Raw genomic sequence first — 16,522 nt, 5'->3', positions numbered from 1 at the left:
TAAAGGGGAACTCCACCAATTTGTTTACAGATCTGTATTAAATGCTTCAGATGTGACTGTTTAAGAAAGTAACAGAGTCACAGTCAAATTGTTATTGTCATTGTTAGTCAAATTGAAGGGGAATTCCACCCATTTTTCAACCTTTCGGCATAATTGAATGGTTGAGATGTAAACAGAGTCGTTCAGAGTGGTTTGGTGTGAGGCGCTCTGTTCTATAGAGGCTTACAGAGTCAGAGCTGTTCACAGTGGTGGTGATAGGAACCAGACGTCCACCTCTTAAAGCTCTGTCACAGAAACATATTACATGAAGTGGTTATGAAGTCACTGATGTTAGAGACATCAGAGATAAGGTTTTTGTCTAAGTCCATTGTTTAAAAATGATGCCTGCCAAACAAACTCTACAGATAGGCCTAATACAAAAACAGCTGTTTAGTTTGTACAAAGCAAGCTGACGTTTTAAGTTCAAGTCTAGTTTAAGTTTTTTTTTATGATGTCCTCACCCAGTTTGACTCACCACTCGGCTGTACCTTCAAATGCAACGCTCTCGTCTAGCTCAGTGAGCTAATCGGCAGCTTTTTTTGAGAAATTGGAGCATAACGTACGTAACGAGTCGGAGTCATCGCTTTGTCTAGTGCTAAATGTGGTGTAAAGCTGTCAAAGTCCTATAGAGGCTGTCATTGAGACACCGCCATGCGGCTATTTACAGCCATACGACACCAGACAAATGTGTGAAATCACTGGTAAAATCAGACAAATAACACACAAAAATATGTTTTTCTAGGCCGTTCTGGCTACTGCGCTTGGCAGATCTCCACAACGAGGTGGCCTTTCCTGCTCGTGGCATAACCAGCAAGCTGATTGTCTCTTTTCCTTGATGGGGAGGAATTTCCCCATAAACAGATGCCATGTCTAGCGTTACGAGCTCTCCTCTCCATATGTCGACCTGTCAGCCGGTCTCCTCCTTTATGACGTCTGTTGATGTTGGTGTAGTGCCTTCTTGTTTGCTGCTAACTAGACTTCTAGCTGAGTAAAGTGATGAAGCTGTATGAGCCATGCAGGTACATGATTCATTCATCAAGGTACAAACAGTGTAAGTGTACCCTCCAAGGTACAACAATGGTTTTAAGGTCTAATAGTGTACCTTACATGGGTTTTTCCTGGTGGAAAAGCAGGTATTTGTATCTTTTCATAACCAAAACGTTTGAAATCAGAACAATAAAATAAAGTCCTGGAGGCGAGGCGGGGTGTGTGGAGTCAGTCCAGCTTAGAACAGATCATTTCAGTGGATTATGGTTCAGTTATGTTCCCTGACTAGGGACTGAGATGTACCCCTGAGGGTACCACCACAGTGACAGCGTCGACACTAGTTTTAGCTCGATCCCTCGCCCCTCCGACGGCCCATCTAATAAACTTCGCTTAGCTAGTATAATGATGGAATGATCCTTAAGATGTTGCCGAGGATAAACGATGAGGTCAAGCGAAGAATTTGTTAACACCTGCTAAATTAGTCCCTACTTATTACTATATATTTTGGAAAGTAGCCCATTGTGAATGTATGCGTGTTGGGGGTGTGTCTGTTTACAGTATTGTTTCAGGTCACAGAGAGAACCAAGGAGATGAAGTGATTAAGACTATGGGAAAAGGTGAAGATGAAGGCCGGCAGCGTTGTACAGGTAAGCTACTGTCTGCGCTACACGTAGGCCACCACCTGCCCCCCCGCCCCCCCGCCTACCCACATACACACACATACAAATCTTTCCTTTGTCTCCTTATCAATCTTACGCTCAACCACCTGCAGCTGTGACCTCACTCCAAAGCCACACATGCAGCTGGAGCTACGCTTCACCTTGCACATCCGCACTCGTTCACTGTTTCAGTTCTGAAAATACTGTTTAAAGCGAGCTCTTATTGCCGATCAGCCGGGATATCTCAGAACTCTCAGTTCCAAAAAGGTTTGATCAGCATGTGAAATTAATTTTTAACAGAAAAAAGGACAAAGACAAGATATTTAATGATTAGCCTTTAAACCACAACGTTCACATCATTGTTTTTTTTTTTTGTTTTTTTTTTTTTGTAAATATACTGTCATTTTGAAATTGATGCAAACAACATGTCCCAAAAAAGGTGGGGCAGGGGCAGTTTAAGACTAGGAACATTCAAACATCTTAAACAGGTGAGGCTTGGGTATAAAAGGAGCGTGCGGGAAAGGCCAAGTCCTTTATAAGGCTTGCCGCTTTGCCAAAAGATGTGTCAGCAAAAAACCCAAAAGTGGAAGAACAATATTCCTCAAGAAGCAACTGCAAGGATTGGAGGTATTTGGCTGTCTCTGTTGCATTACCGGCACCCTTTTGCTATGGAGGTCACTGCATGCACTGTTAGGCATAAAGGTGCTGTTTGGGTACATTTTTCGTTCATTAAGGTACAAACAGTGTAAATGTTCCCTCAAAAGTATTGTGGATCTTAAATACGTTTTCCAGGTGAAACGTTTGTATTTGTATCTTTTCATATCCTAATGTTTTAAAACAGAACAGTAAAATAAAAGCCTGGAGGCGAGGCAGGGTGTGTGGAGTCAGTGCAGCTTAGAAAATATCATTTCAGTGGATTCTTGGTTCAGTTATGTTCCCTGACTAAAGGTACTGAGATGGACCCTTGAGGGAACCACCACATTGACACGAGGGGCACTGACCCAGTTACAGTTTCGTACGTTTATTTCTGAGGGTGTGGGTTCGGGAATACCTCAGCAAACTGTTGTAACACTGTTCATCGCTGCATGCACAAATGCACGTATGCAGGTGAAAAACTGTACTATCCACAATGGAAGAAATATGTCAACAACACTTCTCTGCGCCCAGGCTTATCTGAAACGGACTGATGCAGTTTGGAAACGTGCATTGTGGTCTGTCGAGTTAGTCCGTCAGATGGAAATAATGTACGTCGTGTTTCCCGGGCCAAAGACGAAAAGGACCAGATTGTTACCAGCATAAAGTTAAAAATCCAGGTTCTGTAAAACTGTCCACTAACAAAGAGAGATAGAGACACACTTTGGAGCAATGCATGCTGCATTTAAATGACATGTTTTTCAGAGAAGTCCATGCTTATTTCAATGATGCCAAGCCACATTCTGCATGTGCTAGAACAGCATGGCTGTGTAATCAAAGAGTGTGGGTGCTAGACTGACCTTCCAGCACTCCAGTAAAAAAAAATGTGGGTTTGATTATTATGCATTTTTTAAATAACTGCATCAGTTGGTGTATTTGATGTTGCATGGTGGTAAACCTGCTCGTTTCCCAGCTTTAGTGGAACATGTTGCAGACATCGAACTTGGAATTCATCATGCTTTAATATCGTGGGGTTTTTTTTTCAGTTCAATACAGGTTGAACTGAATTTACTCACCATTCCTTTCTGTTTTTGCATTACAGACACATTACATCCAAACAAGTGGTAGCGTATATACACCAGTTAGACTTGCTTAAAGCCTAAATTTAGGCTTCAGGTTGGAAGCTTATTTAGCGATGCAGCTTGGTTTTGTCCATGTTTATAGACAACAGGGTGTTATGCAGTATCAGACATTACATAAGCAACTCTATTCTAGATTACACAACAGTTGCACTTGCAGCAAGCGAGAGATGACTTAGGCATGCAGTTGGCATGCCTAAAATCCCCCCCCTTCTTTTTCCTGAAGAGGAAAAATTAAAGAGGAATTCCAAAATCTCTCAAAATTGATTTGAACAAATTCATACATTTTGTTTGGATCATGATCGGATCACCCAGACCACATTCAGAGGAGGTCAGGGGCAGACCTTGACCGTTTAACACGAGTGTAAACAGAAGGCATTTTGTTATCCGAAGACAAATGTGAGCAGAAGTGCGCCTGTCGGCTGCTGACCAGCAAGTCAGAGGATAAACAAAGAAATGAGAGATGGGAGCACTGCCGTCATGCGCTCTGGGCCGATGAAAGCGTCAAAGCTGAGCTTATTGACTTTTATCACAACGGAGAAAAGAGTAAACAATCGGGTCTCATCTGGTCAAACTGGGGACGCATTTTTAGTGAGCAGTGTAAGTGGAATGCCTCCGAAGTTTATCCAGATGCGAAACACAATGCCAGGTGTAAACAGACTCGGACGACTTTGTTCTTAATGAATGACTTAACAGTTGAATTATGCATGCATTTTGAAAGATTTACCTTTATGTTGCCTGCATGTGCACATTTTAAGATTACGTGACCCTTATTAGTCCCACATCGGGGAACGTACGTTCTGCAAGCTGTCCATGCCTTGTTGACTTCCAGAGGGAATTCTGAGAGGCTCAGCAGAGTTCCCGTAACTACAGTATGGGAAAGACTTGGAGGGTAAACAAAAACACGGTCCAACTGCTGTAGAAGGCCTGACAGGCGCCTTTGTGCTATGAATTTGTGAATATGCGTGTGAGATGATGTGGGCGCTACATAAAACTGACTCACAGGACTCTTAGGCTCTTCACTGTTGTCATGGTAACATCGGTGCTTCTCTGAACAGAGTTTAGAGGTATGTAGATGTAACGAATGTAGCTTCGAACGGCCTCCCGAACCCGGTTTGTGTTTGTTTTTGTACATTTTCAGGTGGAAAAAAATGTCCTGACTTTGCAGGAAAACTGGAGAAAAACAGGGAAGACCTACAGGACCAACAACACGCCCCTGACCTCGTCCCCATCTTTGGATTAGGATTTAGGATTAGGCATAAAAAGTTATTATAAAGCAGATCTGATTGGCTGACCGTGTTTGAACATGTCATTGATAATAATCCGTGTTATACTGTTAATGACCTGCATCGCTTAGCAGACAAATTTAATGATAAAATAAACTGTGAACTATTATAAATTAAACTGTTATTATATAAACTGTTTATTGTTCAACACGTCTACCAGTACAGCTAACATTGACTTTGACCTCGCTCTGTTGAACATCAGTGGAATATCTTACAAAAACGATATTATCCCTGTTTTATAAAAATGCAATAAGCCACTCGAGGCAGGGATGGATTACTGACCAGTCCAGTGAGGCCAGTGCTCAGGGGCCTCTGTCCTCCAGGGACCTCAGAGGCCCCTCAGACCACCGGCTCAAAGACTAACACGAGTCCGCTGCAGATGCAGAAAGTAAAAGAACCCACAGCCCTTATATGTAAAGGCTAAATGAATGGCCACATCCTGCCAGCACGTTCAAAATGAAGCCCCATAACACTCAAAAGTGCAAAGATAGAATGGGAGGAAATCATTTGAGACGTTTGATTACATTGCATTTTGTCCCAGAGCCGTTTAAAGTGCACATAAACAAACGTAAGCTCTTTATTACACACTTCTATTACTCAAGAACAGCTCAGCCAGTTTTCATCAGAGTCCCTGTAGTTACTGAATAAAGAGCCTCGGTATATAATAAGCCTTAAAGGGCCCATATCCAACCTTGTCTTGTAATTATTATTTTTCCCTAAGGTCGAGTTACGATGCTCGTGTGCTTTTACGTACCAAAAACTAAAGGACTATTTAGTTACAGTTAAATACCCTGTTTTTTTTTAAATGCGTCTTTAAGACTGGTGTATGTAAATGAGCTCTGTGCTGCTAGGCTGTCCTGTTTTGGGAATCATTCAAAAAAGCAGGCCAAGCTGAAGCAGGTGTGAGCCAGGATAAGCTGCTGTAGACTTAATAGGTATATGTATAAATATATATATATGCAAATCATATTTTGTGACATCACCGAAACACTGAATTCATACGCTTCAGCTTGGACTGTGCAGACTGCGCTTTAACAGTGGCTACATGCTACATCGAGCTACCTTATTGAAAATCTCGGAGGAAATCCAGTGGCCCTTTAAAGTTCTTTTGCAGGTCTGTTTACCTGGATCTTTTTTTTTTTGCGTTCAAGCGTAAGATAGTGGGGGTTTGGGGGGGCCTTTAAAGACACTTGTGCCCAGAGGTCTTGTGAGATCTGTTCCTGACTCAAGGCCTTGAGTTAAAATGATTCTTCTGCACTTTATGTTGAGTATAACACCTGTTGACCATTAGAAAATGAATACATATGGGAAGTATTAGACAAGTAAGAACACAAGTATGTGTGTGTATATATATATATATATATATATATATATAGACACTTGGGTCTATGTAATGCACATGGGACATAATACAATATGTAATAAACACATGACATTATTATGTTTAGATATATGACCTCACATCCTCCAAGGTTTAAGAAACAAGACTAGGTGTGTGTGTGTGTGTGTGTGTGTGTGTGTGTGTGTGTGTGTGTGTGTGTTTTAGTCCCCTGACTGATTCTCGTTAAAAACGTTTGGCACTGACATGCATTCCAGTGTCCTTGCTCACGTTTCTAGGTGGCTGTGCTGTGTGAACATGCAGAAATACGATACACACTTTTAAAGAAGATCACTGTGGTCAGAAAGTCACTTAAATCACTCAGTGAGGTTTCCTGCCTGTGTCCCTTTTTGTGTGGAGCAGACGAGCCAATCAGACTGCTGAGTTTTACAACCAGATTTTTTTCCAAGTCATTTTGGGCCATACACACACACACACACACACACACACACACATATATATATATATATATATATATACACAAAATCCATAAAATCATCCTTGATTTCATTAGACTGATCTAAAAACGGTTGTATGTTTACATGCCCACCGCTCAGGCTTTGTCAAGGCCTTGTTTAAGTTCTAGAGATGATCATGTGGAAAACAATAGTCTGCATAACAGTCACTTGTGTGGTTAAATCTGCAGACGCTGCAGAAAAGCCTGAAAAACAAACAGGTCGAGCGTGATGCAGTGCCACTCTCTAACAACAGTTCTGAGTAAGTTTGAAGGAAAAGACGTCACCGTAACGCGGGGAGGTTGTTATTGCTTGTTTATTGTAAACCCAGAAGGAATAGGGTCCTTGTTTATGTGTCAACGTTTCCATCTGAGAACTGGGTTGGATTTCAAAGCGTGGATGAAGTCATAAACTACAAAGCTGAGAGAAGACAGGCGGCTTAGGATATACATCAGTGCGCCGAAAGACCCTCGGTTCCTTGGAAAAAAATGGTGTTCCTCTGAAGTTTGTGGGAAGAGGCCTGTGTTACGCCTATAGGTGGTACACGTCAGGCTACGAGTGGTGAAATAAGATTAAGTGACCCTTATTAGACCCACACTGAGGGGACGTTTTCTCCTCCGGATTTAACCCATCCGTGCAGTGAAACACCACATACACACTAGTGAGCATGCATACACTAGAGGGCAGTGAGCACACTTGCCTGGAACGGTGGGCAGCCTTATCCGCAGCACCCGGGGAGCAGGTTGGGGTTAGGTGTCTTGATCACGGACACCTCAGTCATGGACTGTCGACTCTGGGCCAGTTCCCTAACCTCCAGCCCATGACTGCCCCTCTGAGGCCGCTTTTAATTCTGCCCACTCTGCTAATATAGCGCATCTGACTGAACTGATGAAGCCTTCAGGAGCATCTGAGTGGAGGACTCAGGTGGACCTGATTAGAGCAGCAGGAGCTGAACTCATTAACAATCACTTACTGCACACAGTGTTACTGCAGGAGATTTGGGAACGTCGTCATGCATTTCCAAACAAAATATTAGGCGTTAAGGACGTCTAAGGCCTCTTTCACATCTAACTTGCTTTGTGTGGAATAATAAGTGTTATATTCAAGTTTTTAAAAAAAATTTTATATATATATATATATATATATATATATATACACACACACACAAACTTTTCAAAACTTTCAAAACTGCATAATTCTGTGGTTGAATGTCATTCAAAGTGCTTTGATGTGCATTGCAGTGAAATATATAGTCTATAACCCCGAAACAGACATTTTATTTATCCAAAACTTTATCCAGAGAACTCACACGTGCCTTCTGAGTTATATCATTGCTGTCGGAATAAAAACTTGCATCACCGTTTTTCAGTTTTTGACATCATTTCAAAACGTCTGTTGGTCTTTACATTGTGTGCAAATTCCATGATGAACAGACCAAAAGAAACGGCCCAAAATGACTTGGAAAGACGTCTGGTTCCATTGACTTACCTTGGAAGTAGAGTACGTTTTTTCCTTCTCCTGTAAACTTACCATTTTGGAGATACGAGGCTTTGATCCGACAGCGTATGCAAGGTTGATGATCTTCTGCTTTACCTTGCAGGTACCTTCCCACCATGAATGGATTTCAAAAAAATATGTTTTAGGCCAAAATGTTTTCACAAAACTCTTGCAAAACAGGACCTCAGGCACCTTTAACCTCACTTTCCAATGTTTCCTTAACATTCCAGGTTTATGCCATATAAAAGCTTATTATTCGGTAACCACAGGGACTTTAGTGCAGACTACTGCGGCAGTTTTTAGGTTATAGAAGTGTGGAATGAAACTTCGGGCCTGCTGGTGTTAAAGATCCTGCAACAGGCGACTAATGCAAGCAGGAAGCAGCGTCTAGCCGCAAAACAAGGATGTTGTAACCCTTTGTAACCTGCACCTTGAAGCTCCAATGACCTACTCACAAAAATAACTTTATTGGTTATTATTATTTCCCCCACCCACTGGTGCACGCTGACATAATCCAATCTCAGGAAATGTTTTCGAGGCCAACACTTTGATCAAAGATTACAGGAAAACAAGAATTTTCTCCTTTAAATGATTTATGATGAATCACGCTTGACGGGGAATTCCACTGATTTTTCAATTCAGTGGTTGAAGTTTTTAGATGTATTGATGGAAAAAAAAATGTATTTGGGTGCTCACAACATCCTGCATGGGGTTTCAAAGATTCTATTTAAGGCCAAAACCTTCTCAAAACTAAAGCAGTGTCTCAGGAATCAAAACCGTTTCATGTAGGAGCTTTCAGTGAGGGAGCTTTTAGAGGTGGACGTCTGGTTCCTATCAGCACCACTGTGAACAGTTCTGACTCAGTAAGTTTCTCTAGAACAGACCGTTTCACACCAAGCCACCCTGAGCGACTCTGTTTACATCTTAACTGTTTAATTGTGTAGACATGTTACGAATTGGGTGGAATTCCCCTCCATTGGGAAAAGTAAAACAGGTCAGTTTTCATTTAGAGCCTGGACTAAATAAAAACACTCTCTTGAAAAACACAATATTAATGTAGTTTTATGATGTTTGTGTGGTTTTAAACTGTTGGCCTTTGTGCAAAACCCCCAGCTGGACTGTAGCTCTGTAGGTCAGAGCTGTAGTGTTGATCAGATTGGAGCATGACCTTAGTTTGTAGCCCATGTTAGAGAGCTGAATTAGCAGGTATGGTGGTGATATTGCGGTGTCAGTGCAATTCTAGTGCTCTTTTATTAAACACTAGCAGACTGGCACATGCAAAGCACTGAGCTCACAGGGCAGGTCATCATTAGCCCAAGGTGACCAACCCCCAACACAGAGCTCCCATACCCCCCAGACACATTAAACCACAAATAACCCACAACACACCTTTACACTAACAAACAACATTTAAATCAGGAACCTTCTTTGCATGGCCTTCTGCAAGGCCTCCAAAGCCTGAGTGCAGCCAGTAGTGGGACGCTACATAGCCCCCCTTTCAGAGGTTGGCCCTGGCGACCCACCACCTTAAGCCTGGGCTGGATGACGGTCGGCTTCCAGCCGTGTGATGTACCTCTCACAGCAGGTCACAGCAGGGATGTTGCCGAGGGCAGTGAGCCTTCCACGCTGCACTCGACCCCCAGCCAGCAGCTTCCACTGAACCTCCCGGCCGTCATCCTTGTACTCATGCCACTGCCCCCACAGTGTCTTTTCGCTCCGTAACGTCGACTCACCAGCTGCTCTACTCCATCCTTCCACTGGCCTTCTTGCCAGCACTGCCATCGCGCCTCACCGTGCTGCCTCATTTATGGCATTTGGCAGACACTCTTATCCAGAGCGACTTAAAATTTGATCATTTTACACAGGAAGGTGAACGTAGTGTTAGGAGTCTTGCCCAAGGACTCTTATTGGTATAGTGTAGGGTGTCTCCAGCATCGAGCTATGCTACTGATAGTGTGCAGGTCTCTTCTAGCCCTACTCTTCAGACAGACTGCCCCCACAGTCCAGCACAGCATGTGCACATCTGTAACTGAACAACAGCAAATTATTCACATCAAAAGTCTCTCCTACCTCCTCACAGGATGCTACATTATCATGTGTTACAACATGTGTATACCTGTAGCAAGGCCCATGCTTGTGGTTTGACCCAGGCCTAATTAGATATGACGGGGAAACAGTAAAAACACATTAATGTTATGAGTCACTGCGCTGTAGTTTCCAGAGTGGAGAGGCTGTGTGTTGTATTGTTCCAGGAGCGAAGAGATATCAACATCCAGTCAACTGACGCACTCGCACAGCATGCTCACCACGATTTTGTGCTTAATATTTTTGGAAGCCGCAGTGTGCCTCAAGACTGTTGGCCGAAGTAAATCATGAGTGGAGCATCCAAAAAGCACAAGGGGGCCAGCATATCCACACAAGGAAGAGTAATCCGAGGAGCCTATGGGATATCGGTATCAGTAACTTTGCATAACTACGCACAACGGCAAGATGTCAACGTTGTGCTGGCAGAAGGTTCGACCACTGAAATTGCAAGTGTTTTCTGGTGTCTACGATACTGATGCTGTCAAATATTGCGAGAGGCCCATCATCAGTGCTTGTGGCTAGTTAACTCACTCTGTCTGGTTTGCTAGCGGATATAAGGCCACTGTGGCCAAGCCTAGACAGTACTGTAACTGTAACAACCACCTGGAAGACCTGGTAGACACCAAAACTGCCCCCATCAGATAAGCAGCACTTAAAGCTTCCATCTTTGAGATGGAAGGAGAACATCAAGCTGCTTCAGATCTGAAAACATCCACAGGTGTTTCTGTCCATCCTTCCACTGTGAGAAGACCACTCGGCGCTGTGGGTCTGAAAGGACGTGTAGCTGATCAAGAAGAACCTCACTGAGAAAAGGAGACGGACACATCAAACAAAGAAGCTGAACGGTGGACTGACCGCCCCAGAGGCCAGACCTCAGCACCACTGAATGGGTTTGATTACTTCAGGAAATCATCAACCAGCTTCTAAGACTGAATCTGCAGATTCTTTGAGGAGCTGAAAGTGGGTCTCCTGAAAAGAATTGCTAAGGCTAATTTTCTGTGGTGGTGGAGTTGGTGACGCATTGCCCCAGTAAATGACTCCCTGACGCCGGGCCCAAAGGCTTACTAATGCCCCTGTGTCCCCTGTTGCCCTTTCAGGAATAGGCTTTTTCTCCTTGTCAGCAACCTCATTGTCTTTTTCCTTTTGAATAAATTCTATGAACCTTCCATCTGATATGAGTGCTGGCCTCTGTCCCACATTCTGAGGAAGCGATAAAGAAGCCCGGCGAGCAGGAAGCCGACTCCTTTCTCTGAAAGTGCAGCGAGCTGACTTGTTTTGGTAGGATCCTGTTCTCGTTTCCACCCCAAGGGCTCCAGCCTCAGGTTCCTCGTTTCTCATATTTGGGCTTTCCAGCATACCGTTTTCCCTGGACTGCCGGTGCTTTGACGTCAGCAGGCCCTAGCACACCTCGGCCTTCGCAGCATTTTTCGAAAATAAACTCCCCGGATTTCTTGGCTCCCGCTGGAGCCTCAATGGAAAAACTTGGCCTTGGTGTCACTGGATGTTTGGGTAAACAGTCAACTTTGCTTCTTGGGATTCAAATGACCACGGCAGAGGGGAAAAAGGGCTTCCCTTGAGTGTTTTTCAAACTCAACATTAATCTACCTTTTGCCAAAGCAGGCTTTATTGCTTGTTCTTTTTGTGCTTTTCCAGACAAAAGGGTACGTTTACGTCAAAAGTCCAAAGAAGTGACCCCACCATTTGATGTGAAATGCATTTGATTTACAGAACATCGAACACAATTCACAGAAAGAGCGCTATGCAAAATATCCTCGGCATTGACCTGAAGAGCAGACACGTTTGTCTAGCACTGTAAATAATGGTACCATAGTGGGCCGTGACGAGTCTCTCTGAACTTGCGGCATCCAGAAAAGAAAGTGGTGGTACACGGTCAAGTTTATGCTTACATTAAGGAGGAACTTTATTAGGAAATCGGTCTAGTATCAACAGCTAAACCTCTCAAGGGTTGCATCTGTCCGAATGTTGCCTCATCAGGAACCTGTGGATGTTTGGTTTTGATAAGCAAGCAAAATAAAGAACTTTCCACGGCCTTTGATTGCATCATTGTTTGGTTTGAGAGCCCACTTTACGTCTTTGGCAGCCTGGAAGAAACACTCCGTCCACTGTCCATCTGTGGCCATCAACCTACTCATGTACTTCATGTCCGGTACTTCTGTGTATAATGTCGCAGAGCTGAGAACAGCCGTTATTATCTGATGCTGAGCTGTGATAGTATTCCAGCATTTCCAGCAACCTCTGCCCCATATCCGGTTAAAGCCAGTCTTGCTGTACACAGCATGCTTCGCTGGTTCTTTGCCTCTGGGTGGTGGAGAGTGTCACGTCTACCTGATCTGTATCTTCTGTGATGGCTGGCTATGGGAGAGAGATCGTAGGGGCGGAGCCCAGCACAGATATCTCTGAGGTCTGAACACAAAGTGTCATCGCTGCTTTGAATCATTACATAGTGGGCCGGTTACGACATCCCAGACCCAGATTAAGCCTAAGCCTAGACTCAAAATGAACTTATTCACTATCAACACGACAGTTTTGTTCAAGACTACACTCTTAAAAAAGGTTCTTAAAGGGTTCTTTAGTGAAGAAAATGGTTCTATATAGAACCATGAATACTCAAGAACCCTTTGCGTGATTACAGGGTTCTCGGCATCATGAAAGTGTTCTCCAGATTGATAGAGAATGTGCTGTAGATGGTTCTATATAGAACCTTTTAGAAATCAGGGTTCTATATAGCACCAAAAAGAGTTCTTCTATTATTGTGACAAGAGAAGAACCCTTTTTGGTGCTATACAGAACCATTTTCTTTACTAAAGAAACCTTGAAGAAGCATCTTTTTGAATGTAGGCTAACAGGAACTTTTAAAAATTCCTGCATAATTAAATGGTAAACAGAGTCGTTCAGAGCGGTTTGGTGTGAAACGCTCTGTTCTAGAGAAACAGAGTTAGAGCTGTTCACAGTGGTGGTGATAGGAACCAGACGTCCACCTCTAAAAGCTCCCTCACAGAAAGTTTTAACATGAAGTGCCTGAAGCCTGACACGTTGTTTCACAATAGTTTTGAGGTTTCGGCCTAAAGCATGTACATTTTTTAAAATGCATTCCTGGCGGAGGAGTACATGCTGGGCGTTGTGAGGCAAAATAGTTCCCGTAGGAAAACAATATTTAACCATCATCAGCATTACATTATAAAAAACTGAAAAAAGAAGACTCAACTGAAATATGCAGGAATTCTGAAAAATTGCTGGAGTTTATGACCCATTTAATCCATGTCTGGGGAAACTGGCCCATTTACCTACTTAGATTTCATTTAGTTTTGAGAATGTTGAACTTTTTTATTCTTTTTTTTCTTAACAATGCCACCATAAATATAATGAAATGAGTAATTATAGCCAAATAAATACTCATATTAAATATGAAATATTCATACAAACCAAACAGGGTGTCCAAACGTTTTGTCCTGTGAGATCAAGTAGTGAATTGAAGTAGCATATATATGAAAATATACATTTATGTAAGCAAACTTTTGGCACCCCCTGACATTTGAAAATAAGTCCTTAAATATGGCATTTTTCTACACAATCGGTTTATTTGCTGAGTTTAATATGTTTGCTGATGTTAAATTTCTCCAGATAAACAGTAAATGTGCTTTAAAACTGCAGGGGTGCAAAAACAAAATATCGCTGCTGTCGGAAGAAAAACTCGTATCTCCAAAATAGCAACTTTACAGGAGAAGGAAAACACATACTTCACTTTCAATGTAAGTCAATGGAACCAGAAGTTTTCCCATGTCATTTTGGGTCGTTTCTTTTAGGCCACTCATCACAAAATTTACAAACAATGTAAAGAGTAACAGACACTTTCAAATGACTGAAAAATGCCAAAAAACTGAAAAATGCCAAAAATGGATACGTTTTTTTCCGACAGCAATGATATGTTTGTTCTCTCATTGGGTGGTTGGGGTGGGGGGCAGGGGGGCAGGGGGGCAGGGGGGCCAAACCAAACATCCTCATGGGCCAGCTTTGCCCTGTGGGCAGCCCTGAAGGAAAAAAGCATCTGAAATGTGAACGGAAAGGACCAAACGTTTCCAAAATGTACAGGTTTAATGGGTTCTTAGTGACACATGTACATCACGGCATCACTGAAAACCGGTTGAACAATAACAATGGCGACGAATGTTAATTCCACCAGGGAAATCTCAGGCTACAGTGTGCAGGACCATCGCCATCGCAATGATACAAAAAAAAAAGAAGAAGAAAACCCAAAAATAACAAATAACAAAAATATGAGTTTGTAGTTTTTTTTTCTTAAGTAGCTTCTTGTCATCGTAGGAAATGTTCTGACTACAGAACAGCCTCGGTGAACTGTGCTCACGGCATCCTGCACAATACAAAGAAAACAGGAAACAAGTTCACAAACAAAGAGGTTGTTTTAAACATAATGTCGTTTAAAAAAAGAGAGAAAAAAGGCTAAAATATTATTCTATCACTTCTCACATACTCTCAGATAAAAAAAACACAGCGTCTTTCGCTTTCGGTGAGCTGTTATGTGGCCGTACCGATAAGATGTGGGAGCTACAGCAAACATAACAGCACATGTGGCCTTATAGGAACCTGGTACGGAACGAGGGAAAAACTACCTGCCTTAGTAGCTCTCAACTCGATGATTTAAGACTGAGTGCTGTGTAGGCCAGACGCCACATCCTGTGTTAGCGAGTCTACACTAACACGCGGAGAAACAAAAGGCATTGACGTCAGTGATTGTTACAGAGAGGCTCGCTGTTGGCATGACTCGGAAATATTCTGTTATTTTTAAAGCGTTTGCTCCAGTTACAGTGAAAGATTTCACTTATATTCTTTGAATTGTTGGCTTAGCCTTTCTAGTTTCTCCCTTGTGTAAGGTTGCATTAGCCTCTCTAGTTGGTACCCTTCTGCTAGACTACCGTAAAAGGGCTCCTGCATTTCAGAATCATTCCAAATCATTATATGTGGAGTTAGGCTACTCAGCCCTAGGACAGCTGATCTGCCCATAGTAAAGTGGTTTCAGTGTCGCCATTAAAGTGCTTTCATCACTGGTTCTTTGGATCCTATTTACAACAGATACATTGTACCAGATGTTACAAAATACGAAATACTGTCTCGTGTGAATTAGAAATATCTGAATCAGGTTAATGTACAGGCTTGAGGATAAACAGTTCTATTGCCCCCAAATCAAGGAAGACTGATCTAAATATCTCTGAGAAACCTTGGGTTAATCCACGGTTTTGCTTTCAGCATAAAACAGGTCCTTCATATATATGCAAGTGTTTATGAGAGTCACAAAATACACGCTGGTATAAAAAAAAATAAAAAATTATATCAGCGGTATAAAAAAGTAAATCCGTCTGATTTGTAAATCAGTAGTTCTCCTTCGTGGCATCTCGTGCCAGCACCAAACTCGAGTGTCAGAATCTGAAATTCTGTTTGGCTGTGTTTCTTTCAATACAGCAGGTGCTGGAGGAACACTGTGGAAACCACGAGTGACTGGAACTGCGGGGAACGGGTCCAACTTTGTAGGTGAGTTCTGCAAAATTCAGCTTACGTCCGAACAAACCACTACCTTCCGCTTGAGCTCTAAGAATAAAAGCAGAGCGGCAGAGCAGCAGAACGCCTCACGTCAGTTTCCTGGACCTGTCAAGCTCCCAAGCAGCTTCTTAAGCAGGAGTTATCTCCGTTTCATGGTATAAGCGTATACAGCGCGGTCACTGTGGGCTGCTACGTCTCTGCGGGTGAAGAAGGACCTTCACTGACTGTCTCTGAGAGTCTTTTGTGGTGAACAGTGTCCTGCTGAGTCTCCTCCTCCCCTGCATCACCTTCCAGAGTCAATTCAAACTGGAACTTGTCCCCACCGTCGCCCCCGGTTTCAAAGAAAGGAGGAGAGGGGCTCTGGGGGATCATGCTGTGGTACCAGTTCCTGTTCTCCTCCAGAGTGTCCAGAATGTCCTGGGCATCGGGATGCACCAGGTCAGCCCAGGTCTCCCATAGCGGGTGCACAATGTAGTCGATGAAGCCCACCTGGAGGGAAGACGAGAACATGGTCAGTAAGTGTGAATGGAAGAAGGCAGCAAGGTTTCTGGAGTTTTTTCTGAACTGAGCTTTCTATTAGAACATGCCCCACCTGGGACTTCTCAACGGAGGCGGTGTGCTTGTCACACATGGGGCTGATCTCCATGCCACGCTCTCTTTCCCGGTCACCCTGATGGAAGAACTCGTCCATGATCCGGTCTGTCCACTGCCGGTAGAGATCCAAAGGCTTGGTGGGATTGCTAAGGTCGGCACAGTGGACCATGTTACGCAGAACCTGTGTGTGGAAGTG

The 16,522-nt window shown here is 43.1% G+C and overlaps 1 protein-coding gene across 2 annotated transcripts in view; it reads right to left on the bottom strand.

The window, feature by feature from the left end:
• Window positions 1-14,252: 14,252 nt before the first annotated feature.
• pde4bb (phosphodiesterase 4B, cAMP-specific b) overlaps window positions 14,253-16,522 on the bottom strand; it is a 78,136-nt gene continuing 75,866 nt past the window's right edge. For both annotated transcript variants that reach the window (XM_017703407.2, XM_017703408.2), the window contains 2 exons: window positions 16,325-16,507; window positions 14,253-16,221 (listed from right to left, as the gene is read on the bottom strand). In XM_017703407.2, coding sequence (XP_017558896.1) covers window positions 15,922-16,221; window positions 16,325-16,507 — 483 coding nt within the window. In that variant the 3' untranslated portion in view covers window positions 14,253-15,921. The remainder of the gene's footprint in view (window positions 16,222-16,324; window positions 16,508-16,522) is intronic.

Source organism: Pygocentrus nattereri, chromosome 2, assembly GCF_015220715.1.
Source record: "Pygocentrus nattereri isolate fPygNat1 chromosome 2, fPygNat1.pri, whole genome shotgun sequence".
Lineage (NCBI taxonomy): Eukaryota > Metazoa > Chordata > Actinopteri > Characiformes > Serrasalmidae > Pygocentrus > Pygocentrus nattereri.
This window is presented reverse-complemented; position numbering and strand designations above follow the sequence as displayed.